Source organism: Melopsittacus undulatus, chromosome 9 (assembly GCF_012275295.1).
Source record: "Melopsittacus undulatus isolate bMelUnd1 chromosome 9, bMelUnd1.mat.Z, whole genome shotgun sequence".
Lineage (NCBI taxonomy): Eukaryota > Metazoa > Chordata > Aves > Psittaciformes > Psittaculidae > Melopsittacus > Melopsittacus undulatus.
Window position 1 is genome coordinate 1,123,907 of NC_047535.1, and position 12,035 is coordinate 1,135,941.

At 54.2% G+C, this 12,035-nt stretch overlaps 1 protein-coding gene across 1 annotated transcript; it reads right to left on the minus strand.

Moving 5' to 3' along the window:
* Positions 1–653: 653 nt before the first annotated feature.
* Positions 654–11,582, minus strand: PAQR5 (progestin and adipoQ receptor family member 5). Its single transcript, XM_034066386.1, has 9 exons — positions 11,343–11,582; positions 9,662–9,687; positions 9,122–9,325; positions 8,829–8,956; positions 8,263–8,468; positions 7,547–7,673; positions 3,819–3,915; positions 3,210–3,351; positions 654–2,787 (listed from the first exon to the last, which is right to left on the minus strand). Exons 3-9 carry the CDS (start codon positions 9,170–9,172, stop codon positions 2,540–2,542), a joined length of 999 nt encoding a protein of 332 aa, XP_033922277.1. The 5' UTR covers positions 9,173–9,325; positions 9,662–9,687; positions 11,343–11,582; the 3' UTR covers positions 654–2,539.
* Positions 11,583–12,035: the final 453 nt, after the last annotated feature.

Below are 12,035 nucleotides of genomic sequence, written 5' to 3' on the forward strand. Positions count from 1 at the left end.
GGCTCGGCAGAGGGACGAGGCCCATGGAGGTGAGGTGAGCCCGGACATACAGCTCTGTCAGGGCCGGCTTCGTGCCCTTCACAGGGGCACTGGGGAGAAGGATGGAGGTGCTTGGGTTTAAACCCTGGGCAGCAGCTCTAAGGGCTTCAGTGCATTGAACTCAACCTCCCTTAAACCACGGACAGGTCTGGTTTGGTGCAAATTACTGCAATTCAGCCAATTTCCCTTAAAGGGTAAAGAAAATGAGTAAATCCAAAGCAGTGCCACCACACTGGCTCTAATTCCTTATGGTGTGCACTACAGTGCTCTGGGCCGAGTGTCACTTCCAAACACTGATGGACAATAGACGGAAACACTTGGATTCAAATAGCCCCAGGGACACAGGAGCAATGCCACCAGCACAGCACCCTTACCCTGCAGCCTATATGGGCTGTAGGGACCTACAGGAAAGCTGGAGAGGGGCTTGGGACAAGGGATGTAGGGACAGGCCAAGGGGAATGGCTTGAACCTGCCCAAGGGGAGACTGAGCTGAGCTCTGAGGCAGAAGCTGTTCCCTGGGAGGGTGCTGAGGCGCTGGCACAGGGTGCCTGGTCATTACGTTGTATGGGATTTGCTCTGGATGGGATGCAGACACACAATGGAACATGTTCCAGTAAATACATATCCTGTATTATCCACTCGTAACAATCTGACACAGGTTTTATTTCTTTCTGTGAATAGAATTTAGTACATTCAATAGGTTTTTGAGGCCCATCTCCAGCTGCAGAAGGAACCCGGCTGCGTCAAGAGCAAACATTCACTCTTCCAGTATGTGCCAGACAAAGGGTCCCTGCAAAGCGCTGCAGGATCCAGTGGGATAATGGTAATGGAAAATGCATTCTAATGTCGTTTTCCTACATGTAATTTCACCTGAGGAGCATGAGAGAACTTCCCAAACCCACAAGTAAAACAACCAAGAAAAACCATACAAGGACTGATGTACATTGGACAGCCCCTTTGATAACGCCTTGCACGCGGAGCCAGATTCCATCCTGGTCCCACCAAGGAAATGAGCTTTGTAATCATTAGCAATTATCTCTGGAGTGATTAATTTGCACAGGCAGCATTTCTATGGAGCTATACAAATCAGGCTGGTGTAGGTCAGTGCAAGAGTTATATTAGTTTTCTCTTTTAATGCAATAAAACTGTTGAATAAACAATAACGTTCCAGTGCTTATAAATATTAATAGAAATCTTGGTCAGCTCTCAAAAGAAAGCTATTTCCCAACAAGACTTCCTTGTCCCGTGGTAGATGGAATGAGCCATTGTATCGTCACTCAAAAGTGCATCAATTATACCTTGAGAGAGGCAATTGTACACAACAACAAATGTCACACCCGTATGATTATCAAGGAGCTTTGCATCACACATTCCTGTACCTCGTGTGCACTGTTGGTAGATCCAAGGTGACAGCTTCCATCCCTGCTGTGCTGGCACCTCCAGGCTCTCTCCGTGCACTCTGCTTCTCCTTGCTAAATCCAAATACAGCAGCAGGGAGAGGCAGGGGGGACAGGCAGAGCACAGGGCTGATGCTGAGCCGAGGGTTAACACTGGAAATGCCTTAAAATGACAGGGTTTGACCCCCCTCATGCATCAGCCACTCCAAACCCTGCCTTTCATCCAGCTCTGCACTGCACAGGCTCCTGCTTCTCGCTCAGCTCATGTTTGATGCCACAAATGAGGTTAGAGAAGGAGCCCAGCCATGACCAGGATGGAGGTGTCTGTGCCAGGAGGGAAGGACAGTGCCCCCCACACTCTGCTCCATCAACCACCAAGCAAATGCAGGTAGGAGCTCAGCTCCCCCTTGGACATTCGTTTCCTAGGATTTACCTAAGCACCAGAATTGGACCCAGAATAAAGCCATTCTAGAGGAGAATGGAATTCCTATGGTGAGTTCTCCTTGAATAACTCTTTTTGGGTCATGATTAAAAATAGCTGAATTTAAACCATAATCAGTCTCTGGTCTCAATTCCACATGTGTCAGGCACTTGGGTTTAGTGTAAGGCTGTGTAACACAGGTGTTTGAGGTTTTAATCTCAATATAATGCCACTTTCAAGGTGAAAACCTTAGTTAAGGAGCCTCAGGGAGAGCCATTGGTCATGCCTTCACCAAAGAGGCTTGGCTGTTGCTTTCAACCAATGACAAGGCCATCTGTGTGACCAGATGCATTGCCCACATTCCCTGATTGCTCCCTAAGGCAGACCTGGGGAATGCCTATTGCTTTGGGAAGTGTTAGCACTTATTTCCCTTTGATAGAAGAAGTTAGGAGTATTTTAAATACATCTCATGATAAAACAGCAAGTTGATTAAGAGCATTTCATCATCTGTCCCCAGCTTGGAAGCTCTATGTACAAAACCAGTGCAATTGTGGTTTGCTCTTGAGAAAACCTCAATAAGCCTTTTCTCAGAGAGTGTAGGTGAAGAAACCCCTCACCCATATCCACACCTTGTTTGGGGTCTGTCCCATGGAGCAGCATAAACACCATCTAGACCCGGAGCCTAATGTTTGTGTGGCTTTTCTCTCTGCAGAGGCTCTGGCATGAAGCGCAGGGACATGGAGCAGAGCCCGATGACAGCCAGGTTCATGGCCATGCAGATGCCCATCGAGGCCAGGGTCTGCAGGGAGGAGGGAAGCAGCGAGGAGGGCAGGAGCCGGTCGTGCCGCTCAGCCATGTCCATCATGATGGCTTCCATCTGGAAGTGTGTGCCGATGATGCCACAGACATGGAAAACTTGGTGGCTGTGCCCTGCAGCAAAGCCAGGAGCACTCACTGAGGGCTTCAGTCACCTTGGGCAGCACTAAGGAGCACTGTGCTTGTGCATGGCGTGATGGGGGAACAGGGAAAACCCCAGCACTGCCATCCAGTCCCCTTGGAGGCTGCTCCTGCAGTGCCCTGACACTGGGAAGCAGCTATGCCACAGCTGAAGGGTTTTGCATGAGAAATGAGTGCTTTGGGGTCACAAAACCTTCTGAACCATTTTGGAACCAGCATGTTTCTGGAGCTGTTCCTACTTTACCGAGGCAAGATTGCTCTATCTCATACATAAACCCACATATTGAATCTCCAGCAGGGAATGAATTATAACCTCTGGGCATCACTCATGCATTAATATGCTTTCTCCTTGCAAATAATGAGGAAACAATTCCAACCCACCCTTTGGCACTTACCGATATAATCAAAGTGTCCTGGTGCGAGCCGCTCTGGCAGATGGCTGGCGAAGATGAAGCAAGTGAGGAAGGCAAGAGCAGTGTGCTTGTAATGGACTGGGATGGCAGCCTCCGTGCAGCTCTCTGCCATGCACAGGTAGAACTGCAGCAGCCGGGAGGCAGCCACACAGGGGACCATGCAAAGGGAGGAGAACAACACATTAAAGGAGGCAGAGCAGCTCCCTGAGTCCCCATCACCTCTGGCTGCCCATTACCCAGCACCAGGGCAGGAGCCAGGGCTCAATACAACAGCTGTCGCCTCTAGTCCATGTAAATCCCAGCCCCACATATCCCTGGTCCTCATTGCAGCACAATTCCCACCCTGCTCCAGTTGAGGAACTGGGAAACCAGCAGCTTTCTGAGGCAGTAACTTCCCAGCCTGGGCAAAGTCTGAGCTTGGAAGTGGAAGGAATGTGCCTGTCAATAGGTGCAGGAACAAATAACCCAGTCCCTTTCCTGCTGGAGTTTGTTTCCCTTTAAAAAAGGAATATTTCCCCATATATCCCAGGCTCAGATGCAGCAGTTGATATTCCCAACCCATCCTGGAGCTGTGACCACAGGGAGCCATACCCTGTAGAAGAGAGGGATGCTGTCGAAGAGGTATGGGTATGCAAAGGCCAGGATGCGGGAAGCCTTGCTGAACATGGGCCGCTCCACCTCCAGAAACCTAGAGGGAAACAGAGGAGATAATCCCCATGGCACAGCACTGCTGGTTAGGCTGGATTCCATTAGTCTGGATTCCATTAGTCTGGGTTCCACTGCTGGATTACAGTGCAGACATTGCACAGTCACCCTCCCGTCATCACTGTGAGTTCAGCCAGGGCAGCACTGGGGGTGTTAAAGCTGAGACCAACCTCAGCTCATGTGGTGAACGTTGAGCTGAGGGAGGAAGGCTTTAGAAGCCACAGGTTCTCTGGACAACCTGTGCCAGGGCCTGACCACACCATAGTGAACAATCATTTCCTAATATCTAATCTAAATCTCCCCTGTGTCAGGGTTTTAACTGAGTTTTCACTCTTGGATTTGAACCTGAGCTTTCTGAGCCCAGCAATCAAGAAGAATACATCTGCCTTGGCTTGGAAGGCTCGGTAGGTAACGCTGCATTCAGGCTGTGCTCATCAATACAGTTAAGCTGTATCACAGCTCATGGCTGAAATGCATGAAATGGGACAGCATCCTTCTCTTTTACACCTTGCCAAGGCTTGGTGATTGCCATTGCAGAGAGTGCACAGAGAGAGTTACCGAAATCACAGCCTCAATGAATGAACCAGATTACTTTTCAATGACATCACCACTCTAATGGAAGCAACAGCCTGTTGGCTATAGTCACACCATAGATGAGGAGGAAAGTGCATGTCTGGGCAGGGAATAGTATTCTGCAGGAAAGCAGGGTGATGAGGTATAGGACTTTGCCCAGACAGAGCCACCATAACCCCAGCACAGTGCTCTCTTCACAGCAGCTGTAGCAGAGTCCACATGTGCTCTGTTCTCACCATGAACAGCCTATTCAAGTTCCTCTGCTTGCACAGGGATCACAGAGTGGTTTGGCTTGGAGAGGACCTTAAGGTGAACAGATGAACACCTTCCCTGCGATGCCCCATGGCAAGTCCCTGCCAGATGACACCACTGCATCCTCCCATGCATGGGGCCCCTGCAGAGGCTGAGGATGCTCTGCTGCTGTGGTGTGGGAGCCATGGGTTCAGGTGAGGCAGCACTGATGCTGTGAGCATGAATCACCCCAACACCAGTGTGTGTGTGTGTGTGTCCTGTTCCAGTGACCCCAGCCCAGCCCAGGGAGCGGCTGCATTGCTGTGCCTGGGCAGGTCCCTCCGAGCACCACCACCCATTGCACAGCTCCTAGAGCAGCTCCCCATGGAGCGGTTCAGCTTGAGCCCGGAGCCCCCCTTGTGCTGGGCTGGTGCTGCGAGGGATGGAGCATCCCTGCTCTGGAGCTGGAGCATCCCTGCTCTGGAGCTGGAGCATCCCTGCTCTGGAACTGAAGCATCCCTGCTCTGCAGCTGGAGCATCCCTGCTCTGGAGCTGGAGCATCCCTGTTCTGGAGCTGGAGCATCCCTGCTCTGGAACTGAAGCATCCCTGCTCTGGAGCTGGAGCATCCCTGTTCTGCAGCTGGAGCATCCCTGCTCTGGAGCTGGAGCATCCCTGATCTGGAGCTGGAGCATCCCTGATCTGGAGCTGGGGCATCCCTGCTCTGGAGCTGGAGCATCCCTGCTCTGGAGCTGGAACATCCCTGCTCTGCAGCTGGAACATCCCTGCTCTGCAGCTGGAGCATCCCTGGTCTGGAGTTGGGGCAGCCTGGACAAGAGAAGGCTCTTGAAGGGGAGACCTGAGAGCAGCTCCAGTGCCTAAAGGGGCTGCAGGAAAGCTGGAGAGGGGCTTGGGACAAGGGCCTGTAGGGACAGGCCAAGGGGACACCCTTACACACGGTTCTGTAGCAGGGGGATGCTGACAGTTAAATTTGCAGAGCAATATTTGCTCTTTTAAACAACCCAAATTAACCTGGGACTGGTCTCAAGTCGCTGATTATCTCCTATGTGTTACCTTCAAGGGGTAAGTACCATGGTCAGTGAGCTGCAGTTGCTAAGCCCATCTAATGAGACAACAGAGACAAAGATAAGAGGGGGAAAAGAGGCAAAAAGAAGGAAAGAAGTAAGGAATATAAGGGAAAAGTACCAAGCCCCAGCTGGCCTCATGCACTGAGGGGTCCAAGAGAAATGCTCCAGTTTGGAGTCCTGCTCAGGAATACCAAGGATAGGACCAAACCTTCCACTCCAGTGAGTAACCCATAGACCAAAAGGTGAGAGAAACCCCTCGCACTCAACAGGCACATAAATGAGGCAGATATGCAGGGATATGGAGAGCTCAGCACTCCCCCTCCCAGAGGGATGTGTTGCTGCATCCCATCCTCAGTGTGATATCCTCCTGCTGCCTTTGCAGGGAGTAGGAGCATCTTTATCCCTGCCAAGGCAGCAGCATCCAAACACAGCCCTGTGCTAGGGGGGACCAGGAGGAAAGACCCAGAGGGCTCTGTGATGCTGTGATACCTGCACACACACATACAGACACAGACATGTATGAACACACCTGCACACACACACACACAGACATGTATGAACACACCTGCACACACACATACAGATACACAGACATGTATGAACACACCTGCACACACACATACAGACACAGACATGTATGAACACACCTGCACACACACATACAGACACACAGACGTGTATGAACACACCTGCACACACACATACAGACACACAGACATGTATGAACACACCTGCACACACACATACACAGACACACAGACATGTATGAACACACCTGCACACACACGTACAGACACACAGACATGTATGAACACACCTACACACACACATACAGACACACAGACATGTATGAACACACCTGCACACACACGTACAGACACACAGACATGTATGAACACACCTGCACACACACATACAGACACACTGACATGTATGAACACACCTGCACACACACATACAGACACACAGACATGTATGAACACACCTACACACACATACAGACACACAGACATGTATGAACACACCTGCACACACACATACAGACACACGGACATGTATGAACACACCTGCACACACACATACAGACACACAGACATGTATGAACACACCTACACACACATACAGACACACAGACATGTATGAACACACCTGCACACACACATACAGACACACAGACATGTATGAACACACCTGCACACACATACACACAGACATGTATGAACACACCTACACACACACACATACAGACACACAGACATGTATGAACACACCTGCACACACACATACAGACACACAGACATGTATGAACACACCTGCACACACACATACACACAGACATGTATGAACACACCTGCACACACACATACAGACACACTGACATGTATGAACACACCTGCACACACACATACAGACACACGGACATGTATGAACACACCTGCACACACACACACAGACACACAGACATGTATGAACACACCTGCACACACACATACAGACAAACAGCCACTTGTCCTCCTGCCAGGCTGCACCATAGGAAACAACCTTCTAAACCTCCACAAATGAAAGCTGCTTCATGCCTGTTGTGTTCTTAGCACCAAACTCTCTTAGTGCCAACAGTTTCCAACCCTAAATTCCCCTTTTCCCCCTTTCCTGAGCTCCAGGCCCATCTGTGGAGCTGAAACCCTTCCCTAACAGCACCCATTGGTGCTGATGCTGCAGCTCACCTGGAGTAGCAGGACAGGCTGGTGCTGACGACAGTGTTGAACACAGCGATGGGCACATAGCACTGGTGGAAGGTGCTGTTGATCCATCCCATTGGGAAGATGTAGGCCGAGTATGCCAAGGCGGATCCTGGGAATACGGGAGGAATCCATGAGCTCTGCTCCCACCAGCACCCATGGGAGCTGCTGTGGACCTTGGTTTTGCATCAGGAAAGGGAGGGATGGATGAAGGCAGATGAGGGAAGCATCAGGAGATGCTCCTGTGGATGCTTTTCCATAGGGAACCAGGCATGTGGGCCATGCAAAGACCCTGGTGGCTGCTGCTGCTTCCCATGGGCTGGACACCATTGACTTCACTGACAGCATTTGTCCTTAATCTGCCTTTTTACCCCTATTCACTTCACTACAAGGACTGCAGTGCCCCACAGCCAGGCCTCCATCCCAGGGCTGCCCAGTACAGAACCCAGCCCCCAGTTACTGGTTGTGGTGGTGTCATTGATGAATCATACAATGGTTTGGGTTGGAAAGGAACCCTAAGATCATCCAGTTCCAACCCCTGCCATGGACAGACACCTTCCCCTAGCCCATGACACCCAAGGCTCTGTCCAAACACCTTCCCAAGCACCAAGGGAGGAAGGACACAATCAGCTTCCATCTCCCTTATCCCATGGGGAGGAGAATGATGCTCATGGGGACCAGCCCCCATGGACACCTCTTACCCAGGCTGTATGTGCTGAGAGCAGCATAGTCAAAGAAGTAGCAGATGTGCCGGGTGCGGGTGGACATGGTGCTGAAGGTGTGGGCACAGCTGGAGGCCAAGGGGTAGATGCAGCAGGTCAGGAGGTAGGCGAGGAGGGGCCAGGCATTGGGGTCCTCCCGGCCCCCCGGGCCCTGCAGCCGCCCCACCAGGGTCCACACAAAGTACCTATGGGGCAGAGAGCAGCATCGCACCCATGGGTTCCCCATCCCTGCTCCTTCATCTCACCCATCCCCTCCTGCCATGGCTGCTGATGCCCCAGGGGATGGTACCCACCAGGGTCCATACAAAGTACCTATGGGGCAGAGAGCAGCATCGCATCCATGGGGTCCCCATCCCTGCTCCTTCATCTCACCCACCCCCTCCTGCTATGGCTGCTGATGCACCAGGGATGGTACCCACCAGGGTCCACACAAAGTACCTATGGGGGAGAGAGCAGCATCGCACCCATGGGGTCCCCATCCCTGCTCCTTCATCTCACCCATCCCCTCCTGCTATGGCTGCTGATGCCCCAGGGATGGTACCCACCAGGCAGGCACAAAGTGGGTCCAGATGTTGAGTGTCTCATTCGTCATCTGGAAGACGCTGAGGAGGCAATCGGCTGCTGAGCTCCGGGGGGGGCGATACCCAAAGAGGATGCCCTGCTCCTGGTACCCCTGGGGGGCAGTTGGAGGGGAAGGTTTAAGGGTACCAAAGGATGGAGACCTGGGCCCATGGGGGGACTGATCCCATCCCAAGGGGCACTGAACACACTGCTCCCACTTATCCCCCCCTCCCAAACCTCAGGAAACCATTAGGGTTAGGGTTAGGTTAGGTCTGACCTTAGGCACTTGGTTGATGCTGAGCAGCCGGGGTAACTTGATGCTCAGCATCGTGTGGGTTGAGGATCCAGCTCTGAGGGATGCTTTCAGCTCAGCTTCCCTGTGGAGAGCCCTGGGAGTGCCTCACATCCCACCTGGACCCATCTCACACCCCATGGGATGGAGATGGCTGAAGTGATGCTCTCTGGGGTCAGGATGGGTGGCCTGGAGAAGACAAGCATTCATAGGGATGTGGCACTGCATTCCAATGGGAGATCCCAAACCCACACATGGCAAATGCTTCCTGCGGGGATTCCATGGCATGGGGAGAGGAGATGGCATCCTGTATCCGAAAGGGGCAGGGGGAGAAGAGGCAGCATGTCCCTATGTCCACTACCCAGGGGATTGGAATCCCTGTTATCACCCCATCAGCACCCACATCCTGGAGCACCTCAAGGTCACACAGAAAGCCCTGGGCATGGGTTTGGGGGCTGCAGGTCCCCTCTGGGAAGGTCCCCATTGAACATCCCATGGGATGCAGCCCCACATCTCCATCCTTACCTGCTGATGGTGCCTCCACCTCGGGGCTGTGAAATAAAGGTGGGATAAGGATGATGTCCCCCCCTCCTGCCCCACACAGCATTCCCAGCTCCCTGCACCCCTCCATCCCATGGGAAGGAGCCCCCTCACCCTCCCGTGTGCTGCTCCTGGATGATTCCCTGCCTCCATCCCGCACCATCACACCCATGATACCCCCTCCATCACCCGTGGCCCTTGGTGCTGATCCCAACGCAGCCCCTTCGCTGCCCTTTCCCAGTCCCTGCCCTTACCCTTTACCTCCCCTGCTCTTCCTCCTGCCCGTGCCCTGCGTGTCCTGCTCCAGAGCAAAGCCCTCAGGCTCCTGCATGGGAGTGCCCGGGGGCGGCTGGGGGCGGCTCCGGCAGGGGAAAGATTAACGAGGCTAAAACCCGACCTAAAGCGGAGCTGGAGCCGCTTTGGTTAAAGATTAGACTTAAACCGGAGGCTGTTGGACGGGGCGGCCCCTGCGCTGTTCCCACTGCGGAATGGGGATGGGGATGCTGCGGGGGGGTCCTTGGGACAGAGGGAGGTTTGCAGCGAGCCCCGCACTCGGTACAACCGGATGAGCCGGGTCCCTGGTGCGGCCGCTCTGAGTCACCGGGGCCGGGCGCACCCCCGGGCCCGCCCCCTCCGGGCGAGCCCTTCCATAGGGGCCACGTCAGAGCCGCGGGGGGGCTGCGAGCACCGTCGTGCCCCATCCCCATCCCCTGCACCCCACACACGATCCCAGCCTGGGTTGGGTTGAAGGGACCTTAAAGCTCCTCCAGTTCCAACCCAGGGACCCCTTCCACTGGAGCAGCTGCTCCAAGCCCCTGTGTCCAACCTGGCCTTGAGCACTGCCAGGGATGGGGCAGCCACAGCTTCTCTGGGCACCCTGTGCCAGCGCCTCAGCACCCTCACAGGGAACAGCTTCTGCCTCAGAGCTCAGCTCAGTCTCCCCTGTTCTGGCAGGTTCAAGCCATTCCCCTTGGCCTGTCCCTACATCCCTTGTCCCAAGCCCCTCTCCAGGTTCCTGTCACCATTAAAGGCTGTGGTTTGTCCGCGATGAGAGCAGCTGTGACACATCCCAGCTCACCCCATCACTGTCCCTCCATGCGCTTGGCTTCCCTGTGCCCCATGGCACAGTCTGCCCATGGCACCGTCCGGTGCCAGCCCCAGCGGTGACTTCCAGTGGCAAGGACAGCACCGAACAGTTAATGATTCACTGCTCCTTATGGCAGCGCAGGGAAGGGGCTGGGAAGGAGCAGTCAGGCTCCTCCGAGCACTCGGGATCGGGATGTGCCAAGACCAATCCCAAGCAGAACAACAGAGGCTTTGTAGGAGCTGGGGCCGGTGTCTGCAGGGCTGGGACAAGCAGTTCCCTGCTCCATGCATGGGTATGGGGCTGTCCAAGCCCAGTGCGGCTCAGGCACGTGTTGGAGCTCTTTGCCCTCCCTCTTCCCTGATCCCAGAGCCTCATCCCAATCCCAAAACACTCCTGGGTGGGACTTATATCAACTGCAAGCACCCGAGCTGCTGGTGAGCAGGGAGAAAGCACAGCCCCATCCACACACAGCTGCTTCCCACCGCAGCCTTTCCCTATGTGTGCAATCACCCCCAGCACATTCCCAAGGCAGGGAAAGCAATGGGATCGGGGGGATACAGCAGAGCGGGCGGTACTTACGGCCCCTCCGCCGGGATCGGGGCTGGGTTGGATGCTGCCTTATCCCCGGCGCTGGCTCCAGGCGACTGTTATTACTCATCTGTGTACAAACACATTCCACATGGTCCGGGTGTGTGCGGGATCGGGGCGGGATGGGGGCGGGATTGGGGCAAGGATCGGGGCAGGGAGGCTCTGTTGCTCCCGGTGGGATGAGGAGGTGAGGCCGAGGCCGAGGCCGGAGGCTCCGGCTGCGATCCCAGATGAGGAGCGAATGAATCCTGGCTCCTGTCGGGAGTGGAACAGGAAAAAGGCAACAAAACCCAACCGGAAACGGCCGCGGCCAAGTGCTCGTGGGTCGTGCTCGGGATCAGCTGGAGCCGGGAAGTGGGATAGGGCCGGGAAAGGCATTAACTCCAGAGCGCCCTGAGCATCCTCACCCCACAGGTCCTGCTGCTTCCGCACCCCCAGACCCGCTCAGCTGCATCCATGGAGGGAGTTAAACCCCTCCTAAAGAGTCCTCAGTCATTCCAGGCTGGATGCATGGATGGATGCATGGATGACCCGAGCCAGGTTATGGGGTCCGCTTGGGTACCACGGGGCAGGAACCCCCCTCTGAAGTTCCCCTCTTGCAATCCCATTGCATTTCCCTTCCCCTCCCCACTGTGAGTGCAGCCGTTGGTAACACATTGCACAACGGGGCCGTGGGTGCTGCTC

Bases quoted from the DNA above. Each gene is read 5' to 3' on its own strand.
- PAQR5 (XM_034066386.1), bottom strand. From the start codon at position 9,172: ATGCTGAGCATCAAGTTACCCCGGCTGCTCAGCATCAACCAAGTGCCT. The intron at 3,352-3,818 runs GTATGGCTCCCT...CGGCTGCTGCAG, and splicing joins GCATCCCTCTCTTCTACAGG to TTCTACCTGTGCATGGCAGA. The intron at 2,788-3,209 runs GTAAGTGCCAAA...GCTTTGCTGCAG, and splicing joins AGGACACTTTGATTATATCG to GGCACAGCCACCAAGTTTTC.